This window comes from Hippopotamus amphibius, chromosome 2 (genome assembly GCF_030028045.1).
Source record: "Hippopotamus amphibius kiboko isolate mHipAmp2 chromosome 2, mHipAmp2.hap2, whole genome shotgun sequence".
NCBI lineage: Eukaryota > Metazoa > Chordata > Mammalia > Artiodactyla > Hippopotamidae > Hippopotamus > Hippopotamus amphibius.
Window position 1 is genome coordinate 143,812,702 of NC_080187.1, and position 20,885 is coordinate 143,833,586.

The 20,885-nt window shown below is 44.6% G+C and overlaps 1 protein-coding gene across 3 annotated transcripts in view; it reads right to left on the bottom strand.

Moving 5' to 3' along the window:
* CRTC3 (CREB regulated transcription coactivator 3) overlaps positions 1-20,885 on the bottom strand; it is a 95,457-nt gene that overhangs the window by 25,442 nt on the left and 49,130 nt on the right. For all 3 annotated transcript variants that reach the window (XM_057721753.1, XM_057721752.1, XM_057721754.1), the window contains exons 3-6: positions 14,170-14,289; positions 6,192-6,253; positions 4,508-4,570; positions 2,311-2,411 (exon numbers count right to left, since the gene is read on the bottom strand). In XM_057721753.1, the coding sequence (XP_057577736.1) occupies positions 2,311-2,411; positions 4,508-4,570; positions 6,192-6,253; positions 14,170-14,289 (346 nt within the window). The remainder of the gene's footprint in view (positions 1-2,310; positions 2,412-4,507; positions 4,571-6,191; positions 6,254-14,169; positions 14,290-20,885) is intronic.

The window sequence follows — 20,885 nt, forward strand, 5'->3', positions numbered from 1 at the left end:
GTCAACCCAGGAATTCTGCTCCAGGATTTCTGCTTTCCGTACAGCTCTGTCTCCTAGGATCCACACTGACATCCTTCTGCTTTTCTTATTCATCCTCACTCACACCTTCTGACATTTCTCACCTCTTCCCTCACAGGCAATGTCACTCAGCATAAATACTTCACTTGATTAATCACTTTCTTTAGTTATTTTTTTTTTCTCTCTGCATGCAGGCCTCAAAATCTCGTTACCCATGATTTCCTTGTTCTCCCTCGGCCTTGGCCCTTTCTAGAGAAGCATAAACTTTAAACAGAGGGCAGCACGAATGAAGGAATGGCAGAGGCAGAAATGCAGCTCTTTATTTGGGGTTCCAGGTTAAAACCTATCAGTCTGGTTCCCTCCCAGTCCAGGGAGGCTAAGAGCTTGCTGCACTTCTTTTAGGCTTATATATTCCTATGCTCTACCTATACAGAAGCTAAACTACTCCATCTTCCCACATATCCTGCTTCTCTAAGCGGTGAGCAGTGGACCCACCTCCAATTCCAGCATAACTGCCAGCTTTACCCTCACATCCCCAGGTGTGGAAACAAGGAGCTCATACTTGACAAACAGTGTGGATAAATGTAGCATCTCTGTATTTCACCAAGGGAACAAATACAGCATTATTACAACAAATACAGGGATAATTAAATCCCATCCCCACTACGTGCAAGGAAATAAGACCCGGAATGTTCTCCTCAGGAGGAACAGAGACTATTTAGGCTTTAAACTATCTAAAAAGTAAAGAAAACTACAAAAGCTACTATTATCTTGGCCAGGGATTTATTTACGCCCCTGTTTCAAGACCAAACACAGAGCCCTGTTTATGAAAAAGAGTCAGTGTGTGTACGGAATGGATAGTTCAGGACCATTGTTCCCAGTAGGTTATAAACCCCAGGAAGGCAGGCCTGGACTGTGTCTTAGTGAATTAGAATTGGCTCACGCGCAGGCTAGATGTCAGCAACTAGAGTGTGCTTTGTACGCGTAAGCCGTTGAGTAATTTCTCCACACTCTCCATCACTGAGGGCTCCTTGGTACCAAGCACTGTGCAGAAGGTAAGACCATTAAGATGCTGACCGAAAGAAATCTACTCAGAGCAGAAGGAGGGAAGCATATCCAAGAGAAAGGCAGTCAAGTGACACAGGTTCCAAGATGGCCATCTACAGGCAGGAGCTTTGGGATGTTAGAAGGACATGGCGAGCTCTGGGCTGACCAAGGGAGGAAGGTCAAGAACGGCTCCACGGATGTGGGGACAAAGCTGAGGGTGCTGGTCAGGTGAGCCAGGAGTAAGTTAAGAGAGAAGAGATAGGAACAGGATGAAATATTAATAGAACCTGAAGTAGTTCGTAGGCTTGAGCAGAGGGGCTGGGAGCGAGGAGAGAAGGGAGAGACGTGGGCAAGGGCCATATCCTGGAGTCCACGCCATTCCAAACTGAGAGATTTGGACTGTCCCCTGGAGGTGGGGGGAGGGGGCACTGAGATTTTCAGCAGGAAAGGAATATGATCAGATTTGGGTTCACTCTGGAAGCAGACAGCATGAATCTTTCCCCACTCCTGGTCACCCCTGGCCTCTCTCCACCCCTTTACTCACTCTGGCCCTAGGGAGATGGAATGATGACCTGCAGTAAGGTGGGGAACAGCCTAGCTCCAGCTCCTCCTGGCCAGGGGTACGCCTTCCCTCAGAAAGCAGCCTCCTTGCTGGCCCTGCCCGGCAGTCTGACCTCAGTGCTCCTGCTGTGGGGGGGCTGCCCTCGGCCAGTGCTGCCATCCACTGGGGGATTCAGTCTCCCTCTGGGGTTTACTCGTAATAGGCATGGACCCACAGAAGGCACTTCCACTTGTCAGGAAGAAAGATGGTATTTAGCGCCACCTGTCACTTCTACTTTTATTTCTCAGGTTGTCCAGATCTGGGACGGGAAAAAAGGACTGTCAGAGAACCCAACATAAAACTGGACCGGAAGGACATAAAACTGGAAATAAGAAGACCAGTTAGAAAGTTGTTAATAAGTCCCTGTAAAAATGATGAGGGCCCCAAAATGAGAGAGTGTGGAAGAAAGGAAGCTTGAGGGCCAAGAGATGCCAAGAAGAGAGAATCTGCAGAAGAAGAGGCAAGAGAGAAGCGCCATTCTCATTTCATCAGGAGCATACACACATCTCCTCTGCCAGGAGCTTTTCCCTGAGGACGACAAACAGGGGAAATGCACTCGCCGTTTAAGCTTTTCTCTCTCCCGGTTCCCACAGGACAGAATGAGAAGGCACAGATGCTGCGAGCACTGGGCCTGCGCGTCTTACCCATGTACGAGGCAGGCCAGGCCGATGGGCCCACTCCTCCATAGGGGTCCTGGGGCTTGGTGCTCAGAGCACTCGTGTGAAGAGCGGAGTCGGAATTGGTCCTAAGGGAGGGGGGAGGAGAGAGTCTGGCTGAAAATCCATTTTTTCTTAGTGAAAATGCAATGTTCTTTGCTGAAAATTACCAACGGGAGAGAAAGCAAGAATAACCAATTTACAATTATCCCTAAAATGAGGGGTTTGGACCTACCTGAAGTCCCTCACATCAGTAACAGCCACTGGGGATGGACTACACCCAAAAGACTGTAATTTGTACCTGTACGATCTTACACTTTGAAGTTAATGGCATAACGATCTGGTTCAACAAGGCAGACCTTGGATTCACAGCTTCCTCTACAAAACTTCCCATTTTTCCTTGCAACTCAGAAGATTGCTGTGACCAGTATATTCTCTGCGGCTGCACCAGATTTTCTCCATCTGAGGATAACTCCTCCAATATGAAGAATCCCCTATAGCAGTGACTCTCAAACCCTTCCAGGGAGAATGCAAGGTCGAAACGACTTTCAAAATAACCCTAACATGTTCTTTGGCCTTTCACTCTCACTCTCTCATGACACAGTAGTTTTCCAGCAGCCTTGTGACACGTGATACCACCGTAGGCTGAATGCACAAGCGGAGAATCGAGCTATCTTCAAGAGATCTGTAAAAGGTGCAACAATGCCACTCTTCTCAGTAATTTTTGTTTGTTTCAGAAAATATAACTGTGCTTCTTAAAAAAAAAGATATGTTGACATGTAATGAGTTTGTTGGTATTTTGTTATTTCTAAATGCATTAAGTATCTTCTATAAATCTCTCAATTTAATTTCCAATATCAATAGCTAAATATAAAGAAATATACCCACATAAACAAACACTGTTTGAGGGCCTCAATGGTTTTTAAGATTGCAAAGGAGTCTTCAGACAAAAATTTGGGGAACGATTGAACTTTAGCAAATTTCTGGAATTCTCCCAGGCAGCTCCAATTTATACACAGCTTTGACTCCAAGGGATATTATTTACTTATCTCATCCAAGGGTCAAACTGTCTGCCACAAAAAGAACTTCTGAGAGACTTCAGATTAGCCTAAACTGCTTCGTTATGGGCTGTTCCAGGTGATGGCCTCCAGCGGCCACTAAGCCACGTGGCTTGACTGTGCACCACAGCTGTGTTGTGTCAGACAAGTGAGAGGTGGTTCAGAACCTACATGAAAAAACAGGAAGAGCGTGGACTCTGGGATCAGAGATGCCTGGGTTCAGATTCTAGCTCCTTTACAGATTCAAAGAGACTCAAGAGAATATCAATCCAATGCAGAGAGACAACTGGGAAAATCTGAATATAGACTGGGTGTTAAATAATATTAGGAATTATTGTTAATTTTGTTAAGTGTAATAATGGCATTGCATTTATGTTTTTTTACCAAGGTTCCTATCAGCCTTATACTGTTAGAAATATTTACAGGAGAAATATTCTATTTGGCCGGTGGTGGGTTGGGGGTGGGAGGGGTGGGAGGGTGCAGATGGAAACTGAACAATGGGGACACAGATTTCTTAAAACTATTTTCCCTTCTGCATATGTTAAAATTTTGCACTAATTTTTTTTTAAATCCCAGTTCCATCACATATTAGCTAAGTGGCCTTGGACAAGTCATTGATAATCTCTTAGAACAGAGAATAATACTCATTCTTGTAGAATGTTATCGGGATTGAAAAAAATGACCTATGTGGAACACATACCACTGGGGTCCAGCTCAAAGTGATCATTTAATAGCTACCGTACACTGAATACTTACGCTTCCCACGTTCCTTGTGTATCTTATTTAATCCTCGCAACCATCCCTTGATATTGGTACTGTTATCTCCCTTTTGCAGATGAGTAAACTGAGGCATAGGGAAGCTACATAACTTGCTCAAGGTCACAGAGTAAGAGGCAAACCCTGTCATGCGCTCAGACCTCATGTTCTCACACTGCTGTACTGTCCTGAGCAGACGTTCTCTACATGGTAGGAGACTTGGTTGCTTTTCTTTTCTTTCTTAACACTTCATATAAACACAACTGATATAAACATACTCTGGCAAATGGATGATATATTAAAACAATCAGGAAAATCAAGGTGACGGGTCTTCTTTAAAGTTTATTTCTACTAGAAAACAAGCCATGTACCTGTTAAGTGCAGATGTTAGCCTGAACCCAGGGTGCTTCTCTTCCTTCCAAGGAGGCTGCTGCCTTTAAAAACCAGAACATAAAAAGAAAAGAAGTTCAATCCACAGGGGGCAAAGGAGACCCTCTGGCCTGGGTTTGAGAACTGGCTCTTCTATTCACCCAGCTGCACAGCTGACCTCTCCAGTTCCTGTGATTTCTGATTTCCATGATAAATCTATCACAAATCCACGCAAACAAGATGAGCAAATGAGCTAGCTGGGTATAAAACAAGGTTTTTTTTGTTTTGTTTTGTTTTGTTTTGTTTTTTAATGTGTCATCCTTCTCTCCCCTTTTTTTTATTTTTTTATTTTATTTTATTTTTTTTGGGTACACCAAGTTCAATCATCTGTTTTTATACACATATCCCCGTATTCCCTCCCTTCCTTGACTCCCCCCACCCTCGAGTCCCCCCCACCCTCCCCGCCCCAGTCCTCTAAGGCATCTTCCATCCTCGAGTTGGACTCCCTTTGTTATACAACAACTTCCCACTGACTATCTATTTTACAGTTGGTAGTATATATATGTCTGTGCTACTCTCTCGCTTCGTCTGTAAAACAAGGTTTTATTTCTTTGTTTTTAAGGTCAAGCAAGCACCTTTGAATGCCTTTTGAAATATTTCAAATCTATGACCAACTCCTCTCTGGGGATGTGAGGTCTTACTCCAGATGTGTGAAAAACTACTCCCGTCACATACCCTGAGTGTGCACGTAGGGGGTGCCTGGCAAGCCTGGAAGCAGAAATGCCACACCCCCATAGAGACTTCCATGAAGAGGAATATAACTGTTACAGTAACCCAGTTTATGAAAATATTAATCTAACTAATACTCCTGTTCTAGAAAGCATGAGACAATTTTTCTTGAATACAAATTTTTAAAATCTCAGTTTGGAGGTATCTTTGTATGATCTAAAATAAAATACTGTGTTTATCCTACAACCATGGATCCCAAGATTCTCAAGGGTTGCTGGAAAGCCTACCTGAGGTAGGGGCCAGCCGCTGCCCATCCTCATCCTGACCTTTCCCAGGCCCTGACTACATTATCCTCAGTAAGTGCTGCCAGCGTTTGCTCCGAGAAAGGACGGAGAACAGACCTCAACCCAGAGAGCTAAACTTTCTCAATACGCACTTTTCAAATGCCTCTTAAATCTGACTAGGTGATCTGAAAATGATACCATGCATCCACCGGATAGAACAATCTTCTCAGTTAATTTTATATTCTGTCACCCTCAGGATTTAAAAATACTCAATTTGGGGGTATGTGTTCTCTACATACAAAAATACTCAAATCCACGATGCAAATTACAGTTTCAGGAGCTTACTAAAGACTTTGTTTCTTCCAGTAGCTTACCAAGACACATTATATATTTAAATATAAGACTATCGAATCAGAGTATTATGTTGGTAAATGTATTCCTAATGTGTTTCTATTGGTGTTTAAAATGAAGATCTAGGTTGATTTAAATAACTTTTGGTTTTAGACCTTCATATAACCCTATACATGGGAAGACTTTAGTTTTATAAGAGAAAACAAGAGTCTGTGCTTTAGATTAGAAGTTTCTAAAACAATATTCAAGGTGAATAAAATAAAGCGAAACCATCCAGAAACAGCGTATGCCCACTGTATCTCTGAAAAAATGGCTTGCTTACCTTGGCCAACTCTCATCCAGGGGCTGGGAGGCGTAATTAGCTCCAAACGCACTACCATCAAAGTAGAATTTTCAATAAAGGAAAAATAAAATGAATGGAAAGTAGAGGCAGAACTAAGAGGCTAGAATCGCGGGGAGTTAAGCAACTGAGTTTTGGGTTCCTATCTGTACCTCTACACCCGACAGCTCTTCCTCCACGCTTTGTCTTATCAACTTCCTCTGGAAAAGTCTATTCTGTCTTCTAACCAGCACCATCTTCGCATGATTCATGTGGGGGTGTTTCTTTTCTTTTTTTTGCCTGTCCAACATCTTTTACTTTCAAGAACTGCCTCCACCCCCAACCTGAAACCTGGTAAAGTTGTCACCCTGTGTAGGCCTCCCAGCCCACAGCATGCACCCAGCCCCAGCATTTCTAGTCAAGGTAACTTATCCCCCTATGACTGGTTAAGGGATGGGCTTATGATACAAACAGGGGGGAAAAGAAGTGCCCCTGGCTGAGGTGGTGAGCCTGGGGACCACGTGGACCTGGGTTTCTCTCCCTGGAAGTCAATTCAGAGGTAGCACCTCACAGATACTGAGTCTCAATGCTATTGTATGAACCCTTGGATCCAGCCCCTTGGGCTTCTAGTGACATGAGCCAATAAATTTCCTTTTTTTCAAGTTGAGGGTTTCTGTTTCTTACAACCAAAAGAGAGCAGCATTAGGCTTGTGGAGAAATGTGAACTTCCCTGGGTTTTCAGGGGCCCCATTTTATAAATTCTGTATTCTTCCCTGGGTCTAGCCTGCCTTAGAACATATTCCAGATTAAATGGAAATATGGAAAAACAAATGCGATGTTACACTATACATGCTGAGCACAGCAGAGCCATTTTGGTGAATTTAGTTAGTTATAGCCACAGAACAGCCTTCTTAAAACATTTTACATCATATTATTCTTCTGCTAAAAAATCCTCAATGACTCTGCATAAAAGAAGCCATCCTCAGCTAGGGCTCAGGAGGAAGCGGGAGCCTTGATGGAGAAGGAAGTTATCCTGCAGATAGAAGCTGGCATTAGTAACACATGGGCACTAATGAACTCTTTGTGAAATATTTCCTTTGCCAGAAGCATTAAGATCACAAGTTTCACTTCCTGTGTATTAATTCTGTCATGTCTACTTACCTTCTTTCTTAATCTGAATCTTAGTCAATGCGATAAGACAGAGATATTTTCAAAAGGGAGAATAGGCATTTCTTCAACATTAACTTAATGTATGCAAAGCGCAGATGAGAATACACCACCACAGGAGACAGAAGAGGAGAAGGTGATAAAGAAATAAGAAGGCCCTCTGAGGAAGCACAGCAGCATCTTGGTCGGCAAAGCCTAGAGGGAGGAGGCACGGGGCCTTTCTCTTTCCTTCAGAATTGGATGAATCTCTGTCCAGAAAAGCTTCATTTCAGAAGCAGAAGGTTACCACTTCCCTCAGGACACTGCCACCCTTCAAGTCACTAAGTCCACTTATCTGGAATCTGTAATACAAATGAGAATGCAGTGGTGTAATAATAGTGCAATGATCAAACATCGATCATTTCAATGTTGAGGTGTAAGTCAGCATTTCAGCCATTCTGATGTGTATTAACAACACGGAAATGTAGTAAATTCCTGAAATTTTAATAGGCATAGGCTGAGGCATCAAAAGCTAAGAGATGTGACCTCTGAGCTCTCCTAATTCTCACCATCCACATGCCACTTTAATGGATTTTCAACCCCAGCAACTGTCGGCATCAAGAGGACCACCAATGTTAGCAGCCACTAATGTCGACAGCTTACAGCTAAATTCAACAGAAGAGAACCTGGAAAAGGTTTATTTGTTCTTCTGAAGATTTCAGAAAATTGTTCAGGTGGCTTTAATTACTCCACAACACTACTACGTCCCAAAGAACATCCTAAAAACAAGAAAAGATACCTTTATTTGTAAACTTCAATTTACCACTTAATTCAACGAACATTTCTAGAGTGCCTGCTAGTTGCCAGCAAAAAACCAGAAGAGCAGCATAGGTGACAGGGTTTTTAACAAGCCAGATCAGCTCCTCACCCAGTACCACATCAGTAAACCTAAGTCAAAACACAGTTCCACAGGGACTTCCCTGGTGATCCAGTGGTTGGGACTTCGCCTTCCAGTGCAGGGGGTACGGGTTCGATTCCTGGCTGGGGAGCTGGGATCCCACAAGCCTCACGGCCAGGGAGCTAAGACGTGGAATGGAGGCAATATCGTAGCAAATTCAATGAAGACTTTAAAAACGGTCCACATTAAAAACAAAAAAATCCCAAACAATCCCGCATGATAATGGACCTTATTATTTCTCCCCCCTGTGCACTCCTTTTCAGCTCCTTTTCTGGCTTCTCCTCTTCTGCCTTCAACCCTGATGGCCCCAGAGTTTCTATGGCCTCGCAGCCTCTCAGCCCACATCTGCTTACACTGCTCTCAAAAGCACAGGATGAGGAGAAGGGTCTCAGTACCATGGGTACCATGTAGAGAGGGAGCAGGGCGGGTGGCTGGAGACAGACTCTGGGTGCAGCCACTTTGGGAAAAGCGTCCTGTCCTCCATGCTTGCCCTGGTTGGTCCCACCCTGCCTTTGGCTCCATCTATCACCCACAGTCCAGTAACTCATAAATCCATACCTCCACTCCTCACGGTTCTCATGAATTTCAAGCTCGCATTTCTAACTGCCTACTCAGCCTCTCCACCAAAAGTACCTCAAATTCCATGTAAAACTCCACTCAGCATCTTGCCTCTCATCTGCTCATCTTGTTAGAGTTCGTCATGTGTAATGGAGGGAGCCATCCACCCAGGTGCTCCAGGTGGAAATGTCAGTCATCCCGGGCTCTTCTCTCTCCCCAGGTCCCTGCAGTTCTCTTCCTGCCTCAGTCTATCGACAAGGGGACTCCTGCTCCTCCTCAGCTCAGGGAGTGTTAGAGGGAAAGTTCTCACTCACTCTTCCCCAGAGGAAGAGAAGCAGCCCTTCTGTTGATAAGATAGGACATCTGCTGGCCCACTTCCCCATGGGTGGGGTCACTGACCCTCAGAACTCCAAACAAGTCCCACCCTGTCTTTTTCTTGTGCTGTCTGCTTGTGGCTGGTGAGCACAGCCAGGTTCTTCTTTTGGCTTCCTGTTCCCATGCGGTAAGGGCACCTGCAGGGTTCAGGAACTGCCTGGGGGCAGCCATGCTCTCTCCTCCCCTCCGGAACTCCACGTTCTACCAGGGACAGAGTTTGTGGGGCAGGCCTATGATCGTCCACGCAGCCGGTGGGGAACGTGAACTCCAGGTCTGGTAGGTTAATAGAACTCACCCACTAAGACAAGTGCCAGGGTCAGATTTAATATATAAAATTGGACACAATTTAGTTCTTTCCTAATTTTTCAACCATGTCTTCAACATCACTCAACTTCCTCTTGTCCTTTTACTTCCAGCTATGTCCTGCTAGAATACATCTTAAAGTCAAACATGAAGGGAGGTACATGAGTGAGATCTTTCTAAGTCCCTGTGTGTATGAAAATGTATTCCTGTTTCCTCAGCGCACGAGTACAAATAGGTGGCATGTGGAATTTTTAAGTGTGACTATTTTGTCCTTAAAACTCTTAAAAACTAGCATTTCCTTGTCCTTTGAGATGGAAATCTTTAATGGGTGTTAGGTAAAAATTGGGTTTTCTGATCAAGTAAGTTTTGGAAACCCTGAGTTAAAGATAAGACATTTCTTAACCACCAGGCTTCTCAGAGCCCTAATATAAACTGTGAAGCTTCAAGAAGAGACAGAGAGCCCGACATTTCTCAAATATAACAGGCAGTGCATTCCAAAGAAACAGTGTTCTATAAACCAATGTCCTAAAAATTTCATCTTGTATGAAAAGTATCAAAGCAAGGCCTATTCCAAAGAGGAAAGCCATTCCTAACTTTGGCGGGTCTTAAGGTATCTCTTCACGACTGTTCATTCTAGTTTTCTGGATGCAATATACTCTTAAACCTTTTGGGGAACGTACATCAGAAAACTTCTAAACATTGGCTTTTCTCTCTTCCTAAAAACATCTCTTTTAGAGGAAGGCACTTCTATGATTCTTCAGTGTGTCCCCTTTTTCTTCAATGTATTACCCACAGGTCTGAGATAATATTACGCTTGCTGCAAATTTATGTTAATAGTTCAGAAATTCAACAGGATGGTGTTTGGGATACATGTTTGTTGCCTCTGAGGAGTGAGAAGGGCTGTTGAAGACATGAGCAGCTGCGGGAAGGCAGGAGAGCCTTTCCTCTGAGTTCTCAAGTCCAGGCCGCCAGCCAGGGAGGGACCGGGCAGTGCCTCCCCTCTGCCTGGAGTGTGGCTCCAGACCAAAGCTCAGCTGCGCAGTGTCCAGGTCTCTGCCGGCGGCTCCCCGTGCCAACAGCAAAACCCAGAGCCCACCACAGCAGCCTTCTCTGCAGCGATGGCCGCTCAGCGCCCAGGGCAGGAGGAATGCCCCTGCGCCCGCACTGCGCTGCTTGAGGCTGCCACACTGTTAACAACGCTCATTTTATTTGAGATCCCTGCAGTGGAGGACTGAACCCTTCCCTAAGCCGCTGGACGCATTCTAAAGTAACACCCAAGCCAAGAAACAGCAGGAAGAAGAAAATTCTGAATACATTTCTTCTCTTTGTTCTAAACAGATTCAAACCAGTGTTAATACTTCCAAATAATAAAACTTCATTAAAGAGGTAATAGACTGGTGAGAAAGGCAAACATTTTAAGCAAATTATTTCAAAATCAAATGACTGCAGTCCAGGAAAGGAAAGATGGAACTGCAGCCCTCTTCCCCATCTTCTCCTGAATATATTCGTACCTTTGACATAAAATCACCCCACTTTCTTTTTTTTGTTTTTTTTTTTTTTTTTTTTTTTTTTTTGGCACACGGGCTTAGTTGCTCCGTGGCATGTGGGATCTTCCTGGAGCTGGGATCGAACCCGTGACCTCTGCATTGGCAGGCAGATTCTTAACCACTGCACCACCTAGGAAGCCCTCACCCCACTTTCATATCTTACTAGGAACTCAAGATCCCTTGATTCCTCAAAAGAGACTCGCTGTTTATTCATGGGCAGGCCTACACTAAAGAACTCAAATTTTCAGTCAGCAGATGTCCAGTCCCAGGAACCCCATTAGGTGCCTCAGAGAGACGTCTCATGTCTATGAGTCAGACTCGCACTGTCTGATGAACAACTTTAATTCATCTGTGTATTTGTTTGGCTCTAGCTTCTCCTCCCCTTAGGAGCTGATCTGTGTTGCTGCTGCTCTCATAAGCTGACCTGTGTACATGGTCAAGTTATAACCAGTGACTTATTACCTGAAAAGAGACAGAGTCACCTGAATACACAGTGACGTCTCCCCTTCTGGCACTTTGCACAAGCTATTCCCTCTGCCTGAAGCATTTCTTCCCCGGCTGTCTTCCTCCCTGTATGTCACTTACGATCACCTGAAATTATTTTCCTTTAACCATTTTTTTTTACCTGTCTGCTGTGTGTCATCTCCCACAGGACCGTAAACTCAAGAAGACAGGGACGGGACTTCCCTCGTGGTCCTGTGGGTAAGGTTCTGCACTCCCAATGCAGGGGGCCCGGGTTCCATTTCTGGTCGAGCAACTAGATCCCACATGCTGCAACTAAAGATCCTGCATGCTGCAACTAAAGATCCTGCATGCTGCAACGAAGATCCCACGCTGCAACTAAGACCTGGTGCAGCCAAATAAATAAATAATTTTTTTTTTTTTTAAAGAAGGCAGGGAGATGCCTGTCTCATTCACCACTGAGTCCCCAGTGCTTAGAACAGTTCCTTGTAGAGAGAAAGGGCTCTGTGAATACCTGTTAAGTAAATAAACACATCATCCCCTCACTTGTTACCTATCCGTCAAGCCTCAGGCTTTCCTCCAAGATGCCTTCTCCATCCCCCCAAGACTGGTGCAGGCTGTGCTCCTTTGAGCTTGCACAGACCCTAGGCTGTGTCACCACACCACACTCAGACTGCTCGCTCACCCAGCTGCCTCTCCCACTAAACTACAAGCAACATGAGGGCAGGGACTATGTTATGTTCGCCATGATATCTACAGTGTGTAAATGGCACCTGACACTAATTGTTTTTAAGTGAATGAACATTTTTCTGTTGCTTTTCTTCAATTTCCTACTCTTCCAGATATTCCTCTAGTTGAAAAAGCTGTAAGTATACGCATATATTTAGACTATACTTTCTGCAAAAAAGGATCTGAGATAGCTACAAATATATCTATATGTATTATAATATTTAGAGAGAACACCTACAAGAAAAAGAGAGAATTGAGAAGTTAGAAAAAGATATAATGTTAGTTACATCAAGCAAAGAAACACTCTTTTATTTGAAAGTTCCAAGCAATTTAGACAGTGGCTCCATGTATTGCTCCACCCACACAAGTGTGAATTAGCTGAAGAACGGCCTCAATTCTGCTTTCCCTTTTGCATTCTATTGGAAAAGTTATTACACATTCCAGAAAGGAATGTGAGGGGCCCATCAGTGGTTAAAATGGTAGAATTCTCGCCTCCCAGAAAGGAATTACAAAAATCAGTTATCAATTTCACTTTCCCTGATAGTGGTCACACAATATACAAGACTAGAAGTCAGGGTATCTCAGTCGACCAAATGTGGTGTGACCTGGACCTGGAAAAGAGGAGAAGTAACCATTCACTGGGGTCATTAACCTCACCTCAAACTGACAGAGAACTGCAAGAAGCCTGAGGGCAAGAGAAGCAGTGGTTTCCTCTGTGTGTCCCCACAACTCCTCCCACGGGGGTCTCTCTTGAGTGTGGTCCAGGGGATGACTGAGTGCGGGATCGAGGGAGATGCCCAAGCTGGGGGATCGGTCTGACCTGGGCTGAATCTGGGCCCCTCCAACCTCAGCAGTGGAATTTTGGGCAAGTTACTCTGACACTCAGTTTCCTCACTGGAAAATGGGGGTTAAAAAAAAGTAAAGTGCTCAGTAAGTTTTGAGGACTAAAGGACGTACGAATTGCCCAGCACAGTGCCTGGCATGGGTAGGTGCTCAGTAAACAGGAGTGCCCTCCCCCCCACTTCCTGGTTTCTAGGCTGGTGAAGCCAACTCTACCATCACTGCCAGGAATCCAGCTCTGCAGTAAGGCTCACCCCGCCTTTCTCGTCTTCCTCCACCCCCGTGGGTGAGAAGAGCCAAGGGAGAGCGCAGGCCCTCCTGGCACACTTATCTGTGTCCTCTCCCACAGAATCCAGCTCAGGTCTGCTTCCAGAAGCGCTGAGCACAATGCTGGACCCCCAGCAGCACACCCCACTCTGACCTCACAAATAAAACTGTCAGATGAATTCACAATCTCCTTTTCTGTCTTCCGACTCAACAGCATAGGATTTGGTGTGAGTGAACATCACTACGTAAGATTTTCCTAAACACCAGCTTTATGTTTTAGTTGTCATTTAGTTGTCTTTTTTTTTTTTAGTTGTCATTTTTTGAGTTTGAATCTCCATAAATAGAAAATCATAGAAAATTTCTTCTGTAAGTTCTAGCAGCAGGTCAGTGGGTCAACAGAAATAAAAATAAATCACCTATCTGTATGTCAGTGTTCGCTAGACAGACTAAATCTCTCTAACCTGATTCAAAGTCAGGTTTAAGTCTGACTTTGCTGATTTCTGAAGAAAATGCTGAGAAGGTCTTGCAATGGGGCTGAATTACATGTTGTTTATGTTCAGTTACTTCATTAAACTGAATTTTATTGACACTTTCATAAAGTAAACGCCTACAATGATGCCTCCATTTTTAGCTGCAGAGATGTTTCTGGTTTCCAACTCACTTATTTTCATTGCCTTCGTTCATCAGATAAAATGAAGATTTTTGAGGCCAAAGGGGAATGACAGGGAAGATAAATCCTGAAAACCCTTCAAACATTTCAAAACTTATCCTCTCCTCAGACAATGAAAAAGGATATCTGTCGTCCCGGCTTGTCCCCAGGCCGTCGGTGGAGGGGGTGGAATCGGGTCCGGGCCGGCCTCTCCACCAGCCCGTGGTGGCGGGTTCCCCGCACGCTGTCAGCTGGGTGGAATGCCGGCTGCAGAGAGAATGACAAAGAGTTGGCCTGTGACTGTGACACTGGCACTCCCCCTCAAGAACAACAACTGATAACAACAGCAGATGACACGACTGACTTCATAATTTTACCGGTGTCTATGGCTGTGCCTTGAGTCAAGGTAAATAAAACGCAGCATATGGACCTGTTTCTATGTAATTACAGAATAATTTAATATAGTCTGCTGAAAGTGATATATTAACAGTTGTCACAATTCGGAGACTATGGATTCATACATCAAATCCCAGGAACTAGGAGGTGCGCGTGAAATGTAAACGAGGTATATACTTAAGACAGAAATGAACTGAGTACCTACAGTGTCTAGGGTACAAAAACACAGATGTGGCATCCAGAAATAAAATGGGATACCTACAGACTGGGGACTATACGGTATCTTTTTAAATTTTTGATTGACTCGACACTGTTTAAAAATTCAGGGACCTCCCTGATGGTCCAGTGGGTAACACTCCACACTCCCAATGCAGGGGGCCCGGGTTCGACCACTAGTCGGGGAACTAAGATCCCACACATATGCCACAACTAAGAGTCTGCATGCCACAACTAAAGAGCCCGTGTGCTGCAATAAAGATCCTGCGTTTCTCAACTAAGATCTGGCACAGTCAAAATAAGTAAAATAAATAATTAAATAATAAATAATTTTTTTTAAAAAGAAAAAAAATTCAGGTTTGGGGCTTCTAGTGAAAAATCTGAACATCTTGGCCACATTGGTCCCAAATTCCCATGTGGCAATAGGGACTGAAGCTGAGAGTAGCTGTTCTCTGCAGGTGGGACACCAGACCACTTTCATGACTTCTTACATTAGTCATCTGAGTTTGTGATCCCTGAGTCAAGGAGAGATAAAAGAATACTACCTGAACACAAGTGGGAAACACGCAACTCATTATACCCCAAATGGCACAAATGAAAACATAAACAGATCCAAGATAAATCCAAGATCAATAAATCCAAAGTCCTTCGCTAAGGTACATTCTTAACATTTTTGAGTTTGGCATCATAGAAGGCAATCTTTCTGATCAGCAAAAACCAAGTCCTAGGCTAGACCATTATATCTCACATAACAGAGCAATGTGTATACAATATTCTGCCAGAGATGTTTGTGAAATACATGAAAACAGATTTTCTTTTATGTAAACTGAATCATATGTGAAATACCTAGCTTACTATGAAAGGAATCCTATGACAGAGTATGTCTTTCTGAGGGAGCTTCTTTTAGTTAAGAATTGGTCGCTAATTTTTCTTTGTTAAACATACGAATTTTCTCATACTGGATTTGGGAATGACTCCTATTTCTCCCAAGTGGACTGATAAAATGTCTGGGCTAGCTTAGCTGAACAGGTCTGTCAGCAAAGGGTCCCAGGGTCCCAGCCTGTCTCAGTTTAACTCTATTTTTACGATCCAAATCTATTAACTCCTAAAATAAGAGATCTTGCTGAGGAACAACCTTGGTACTAGAAGGAAAATATCCACTGTGATAGGTAAGATGGATGTTGATTTCAGACAAGAGAGCACACTAACCTAGGGAGTGATAAATGGGAACACCTCTGTTAATCGACAGGATGAAGACCCACAGCACACTTTATCAGGACCTGCTCATACAACAGACATAATTTTAAGAGACAGATGACTTTGTTCCAGGATAAAAGAAAAGGGAGGACTCTCTGGTAATAAAATCACACGAATGATACATGTACTTGAAAACATTTTCATCTAGGAGTCTTAGAGCACAATTACTGCCAGATTGGGCTCCCGGAGGCCAGCCTACAGAGGGGGCCCTGAGGGTCTTTAGAAGGGGATCCAAGGGGACGTCCCTGGCAGTCCAGTGGCTAAGACTCCACGCTTCCACTGCAGGGGGCGCGGGTTCGATCCCTGGTCAGGGAACCAAGATCCCGCAAACTGCATAGTGCGGCCAATAAACAAATTAATTAAATTAAAAATTAAGAAAGGGGGGGGTATCCAAAAAGCAGAAAGCTCCTGGAATGTCTTCCAGACTTCCTATTACACATATATTTTCTATTTACACTTGCCTTTTTCGCCTTCACCCCTGCTAGCCCAGATCCTGTATTACTTGGACTTGAGGGTGGGAGGGCATAATCTCTGCCCACATTTGATATTTTTTTCTCGCCCTTCCCCGTGGCACAAGTTCAACTCTCTGCCCCTGTAGTAGCTGATCTTCTTCTAGACTATATTTGACTTTAGCCCTCTCAACTCACAGGGACTTGCCTTGCTCATCAAATGAATTGGAGCAGTTCAGTCAGGGAAGCTGGAACTGCATGAGGTTTCACAGTGAAGGAGTCTGTTAAACACTATGGTGTTTGGTAGTTGGCCTAAGTCTCTGGGTCCCAAAAAGCTAGGGACAGACAGACTCACAATTCTGTTCCCACCAACTTCCAATCTCTTCCTCGCTAAGAGCTAAAATTCTGCTATTTAAAAATGTATTTCTTAAGCCAACTTTAACACAAAAAAGGAATAAAACCCTACCACCCTGAAGGCCAAGTACTTCATTTTTTTCTGTTCCTTTTCAAGTTTTATCCACAGTTTTTACATGGTGGTACCCACAGCACATTTATCTTTGTGATCTATTTTCTGTACTTAACATTTTATAAACAATCTTCCACATACTACGTAATCCTCACAGTGATTAATTCAGTAAGTGTATGGTATTTCATGTCCAACATTCATAGGGCCAAAACTCCATGATACAGTTCAAAGAACATGTGATTTGGAATCAAAGAAACAGTCTCAGTCCAGAATCCTCCACTTACTAACAAGTTACTTCATCTTCCTTATCTATAAAGTAGAAATGATGATCAGGTAACTTCTTCACAGGCTTGTTGAGAAAATGAAATTAGATTATGTATGTGAAAGCTGCCTTATCCCAAGGATACTGGGTGTTAGGGACTGAACTGTGTCCCCCAGAATTGACTGTATTTGCAGATGGGGCCTTTAAGGAAGTAATGAAAGTTAAATGAGGTCATAAGGTAGGCTCTAATCCATAGGACTGGTGTCCTTTTAAGAAAAGGAAGAGACACCAGGAGGACATGCACACAGATGAAAGGCCACGTGAGGACAAAGCAAGAGGGCAAGGTGGCCATCTGCAAGCCAGGAAGAGTCCTCAATAGAAACCAACACTACCAACACCTTGATTTTGAACTTTCCAGCCTCCAGAAAAATGAGAAAATAAGTTTCTGTTGTTTAAGCCATCCAGTCTGTGATATTCTATTAGGGAAGGTCAAGCAGACTGGGCATCAGAAGGAGGATGAATATCCAGGCGGCGGGACAGTGGAGAGCATCTGGTTAAAGGTGAGGCTACCCTGCAGAACCCTTCCGTGGACAGCAGGAGTGACAGCATCGTTAGGGGCCTCCCCAGCACTCTGAGCCCCCCCACGGTATTCCTTCGCCTCCGCTAGGCACCCATCTGCTGCCCATGCCATGTCACCTCTGAAAGCCGCAACCTGGGATGAATGCCTGAGAAGAATGTTGGCAGGGCCTCGTGACTTGCTTTAACCAATGGATCACGAGCACACATGATATACACCTTGTCCAAACAGAGACTCTCACAGCCTTCCCTCTGTCATGAGAATGCCATGTCCCGAAGAGGGGATGCTCCTTCAGCCACAGTTGCAGAAGGGGAAGATACAGGGCAGAGAGCACAGCGGGGAATAAGGTAATATGAGTGAAAAAGGTTTGCTGAAAGGCCGAGAGTCTTTGAATTGGTTGTTACGGTAGCAAAGCTGACTGACATGGCAGTGACTGCAGAGAGACTGCAGTGAGAGGGAGAGTCCTGTTTTTCCTGACACGTGACAAGGGAGCTGTAAAGTCGAAAGATCCTGCAAACTGGTGCCTCCGTGTTTTGAGGAGGGCCTCAGGCTCAGGCTCCGGCTCCAACAAGCACCACCCTGTCTCAGAACGTGGGAGCCGGACACCAAGTGGAGGAGAGAGGACGCCTGCGCACGCACCTGTACACAAAAGCTCCTGCACGTTGATGCCTGGGATCCGGTGCTGGACGACTCATAGGTAGACGGAGCACGTTCTAGGATACAAGCAGGAAAAGGGCAACACAGAAGAGGAGAACTCTATGCGAGAGACCATCTGAGAGTTGGCAAAGCAGTCACTGAAAAAATCAGAATTTAGCTGGATTTCCTTATCTTTTTGTTTGTCTGCTCTGGATGGCTTAATAGTTTTTATTCTGAAATACACAGGGATGGGAGGTCCAATAACCCCTACAGGGCCTGGGCCAGCACAGGTCTTACTGCAGACGGGAAGGGCACACTGGGAGCGGCGGTGCCCTTGCTGGCAGCTGAGATAACGCGGGGGTGCCAGCGGCCAGCCTGACAGTGAGGTTTAGCACCAGGAGGCTCAACAGGAACCTGAGCAGCAAAGGGGTGGCCAGAGAATTCTGTTTCACACTGTGACTGAACTGCCGGGGGCCGCGCATGGGGAGGAATGGCCGAGTGGTAACCCAAGGCAGGGGAAAGGTGGTTTCTGGGCTCAGGTCCCCTAATCTGAGAGAGTAGACTGGGTGGAGTCCAGCCCAAACACCAAGGTTCCCTGAACCTCAACAGTGAAGGGCAAAGAGGCCGTAGCCATAGGCAATTCTTACTTAGTGGTTGGGCTTTGGTGGGGAGGAGGCAAATTCAAAGTGCTTCAAGGTACTACTTGGAACTGAATGTTCATTTGCAGAGAGGCCCCGTCTCAAGTTCTCCCCGCTTTGCAGAACTTCATGCTCCTGATTGTTTCTGAAAATATCTCTACGTGGATGGCAAATTGGTTCAGGTTTGCAGGTATTAGGATGGCTAATGGGGTGGGGGTGACACAGCTAATGCTGATGGCAGAACTCTTTCTGAGATGAAAGAGGACATGTGAATCTTCCAAAAGAAGTAGCGTTGTGGGGCTTCCCTGGTGGTGCAGTGGTTGGGAATCCGCCTGCCCATGCAGGGGACATGGGTTTGATCCCTGCTTCAGGAAGATCCCACATGCCGCGGAGCAACTAAGTCTGTGTGCCACAACGATTGAGCCTGAGCTTTAGAGCCCGTGAGCCACAACTATTGAGCCCATGTGCTGCAACTGCTGAAGCCCATGTGCCTAGAGCCCGTGCTCTGCAACAAGAGAAGCCATGGCAATGAGGAGCCCACGCACCACAACAAAGAGTAGCCCCCACTCACCGCAACTAAAAGAAAGCCCGTGCACAGCAAAAAAGACCCAACACAGCCAATACAATAAATAAGTAAATAAATGTATACATATAAAAAAAAGAAGTAGCGATGTGAATTTGCAGGCCAATGGCACACTCTCAGAGCAGTGCCGCCAAGAATTGAGACCTCACGCGGGCGTCTTTACGTGTAACACCATCTGCTGTCACCTCACATCACCTCTGAAAGCTGCAGCCTGGGGTGAATGGCTGAACGTGGCAGCTGGATTTCCTTACCTTTCCTGGGGGAAAGGTTACTTCCTCTAATTAGGCACTATTGATCTACTAACGTGACCTACATTTGCACTGACTCTTTTAGCATAAGTACCACATTGCCGGCATATCATTAAGTTTGTAGTTAATTAGAAACCCCAGATTTTTCTCACATGACTAATAAACCACAAGCAGATTCCTACTAAGCCTATGTTTAGTCATGAAGTGAGCTGAAGTCTGAGAACTGGAGAGTTGCTTATTGCCAACTCAAGGAGACTGTCATTATTAAAGGTGTATACGCTATAGCATATTCTTTATACATGAATGACCAAGCCACACTTTTTTCTTGCAGCAAAATCAATTCTAGCTTACAGCTCTATTTCTACATGATGTTATTAAAAGCAAGAGAAATGTAATTTGCAAGTTCTCTCAAGGGAAATATAGATTCCTAAATGCTAGTAGGATGACCAAGTACACTCTTGCAATATAAGAAGTTCTATTGAGTTTTCAAAAATATATTTAAAACATTTTAGAAGACTGAGATTAAGCATATAGATGGTCCCTTTGAAAAGTCTAGATCCAGAATACCATAAGCTTGGTATCTTCACAAAGGGACACCCAATCACTATTCTCAAACAGAAACAATTCTACAGAAGACAACTCTCAATAGCTTCTCTTGTAGACATTATGATGACTAAAGAGCAAAAAAAAACAAAAAACAAAAAACAAAACAAACAAACAAAAAATATATATATATATAAAATTCCTGTGAGAGCAACGAATATTTTTCTGGAATACCACTGTCAATACTAGAAATACATACAGACATGAATTGCACGGGAGGTGATGCCACTGTTATTTTACGGTATGGGGACAATGTGCTAGCTTGAACCAGGGATCATTTGTGTGACAACGTCATCCATCTCAGCAGTGGGCCAGGAAGCAAAGAGAGTCTCTAAGCAACAAAAACAGAACCCTCCAGGACAGCTCTCGGGAGGCAGCCCCTCTGATTCTCCACTACCCCTTACCTGAGCCTGATAAGCGGGGCCACGTGGCTTTTCAGCCCACAGCAGGTGAAAATAAGGCGGGGACGAGCGACACGAGGGAACGGGCTGCTGACCACAACGGCGTCCAGCTCCGTGCTTTCCTCCTACAG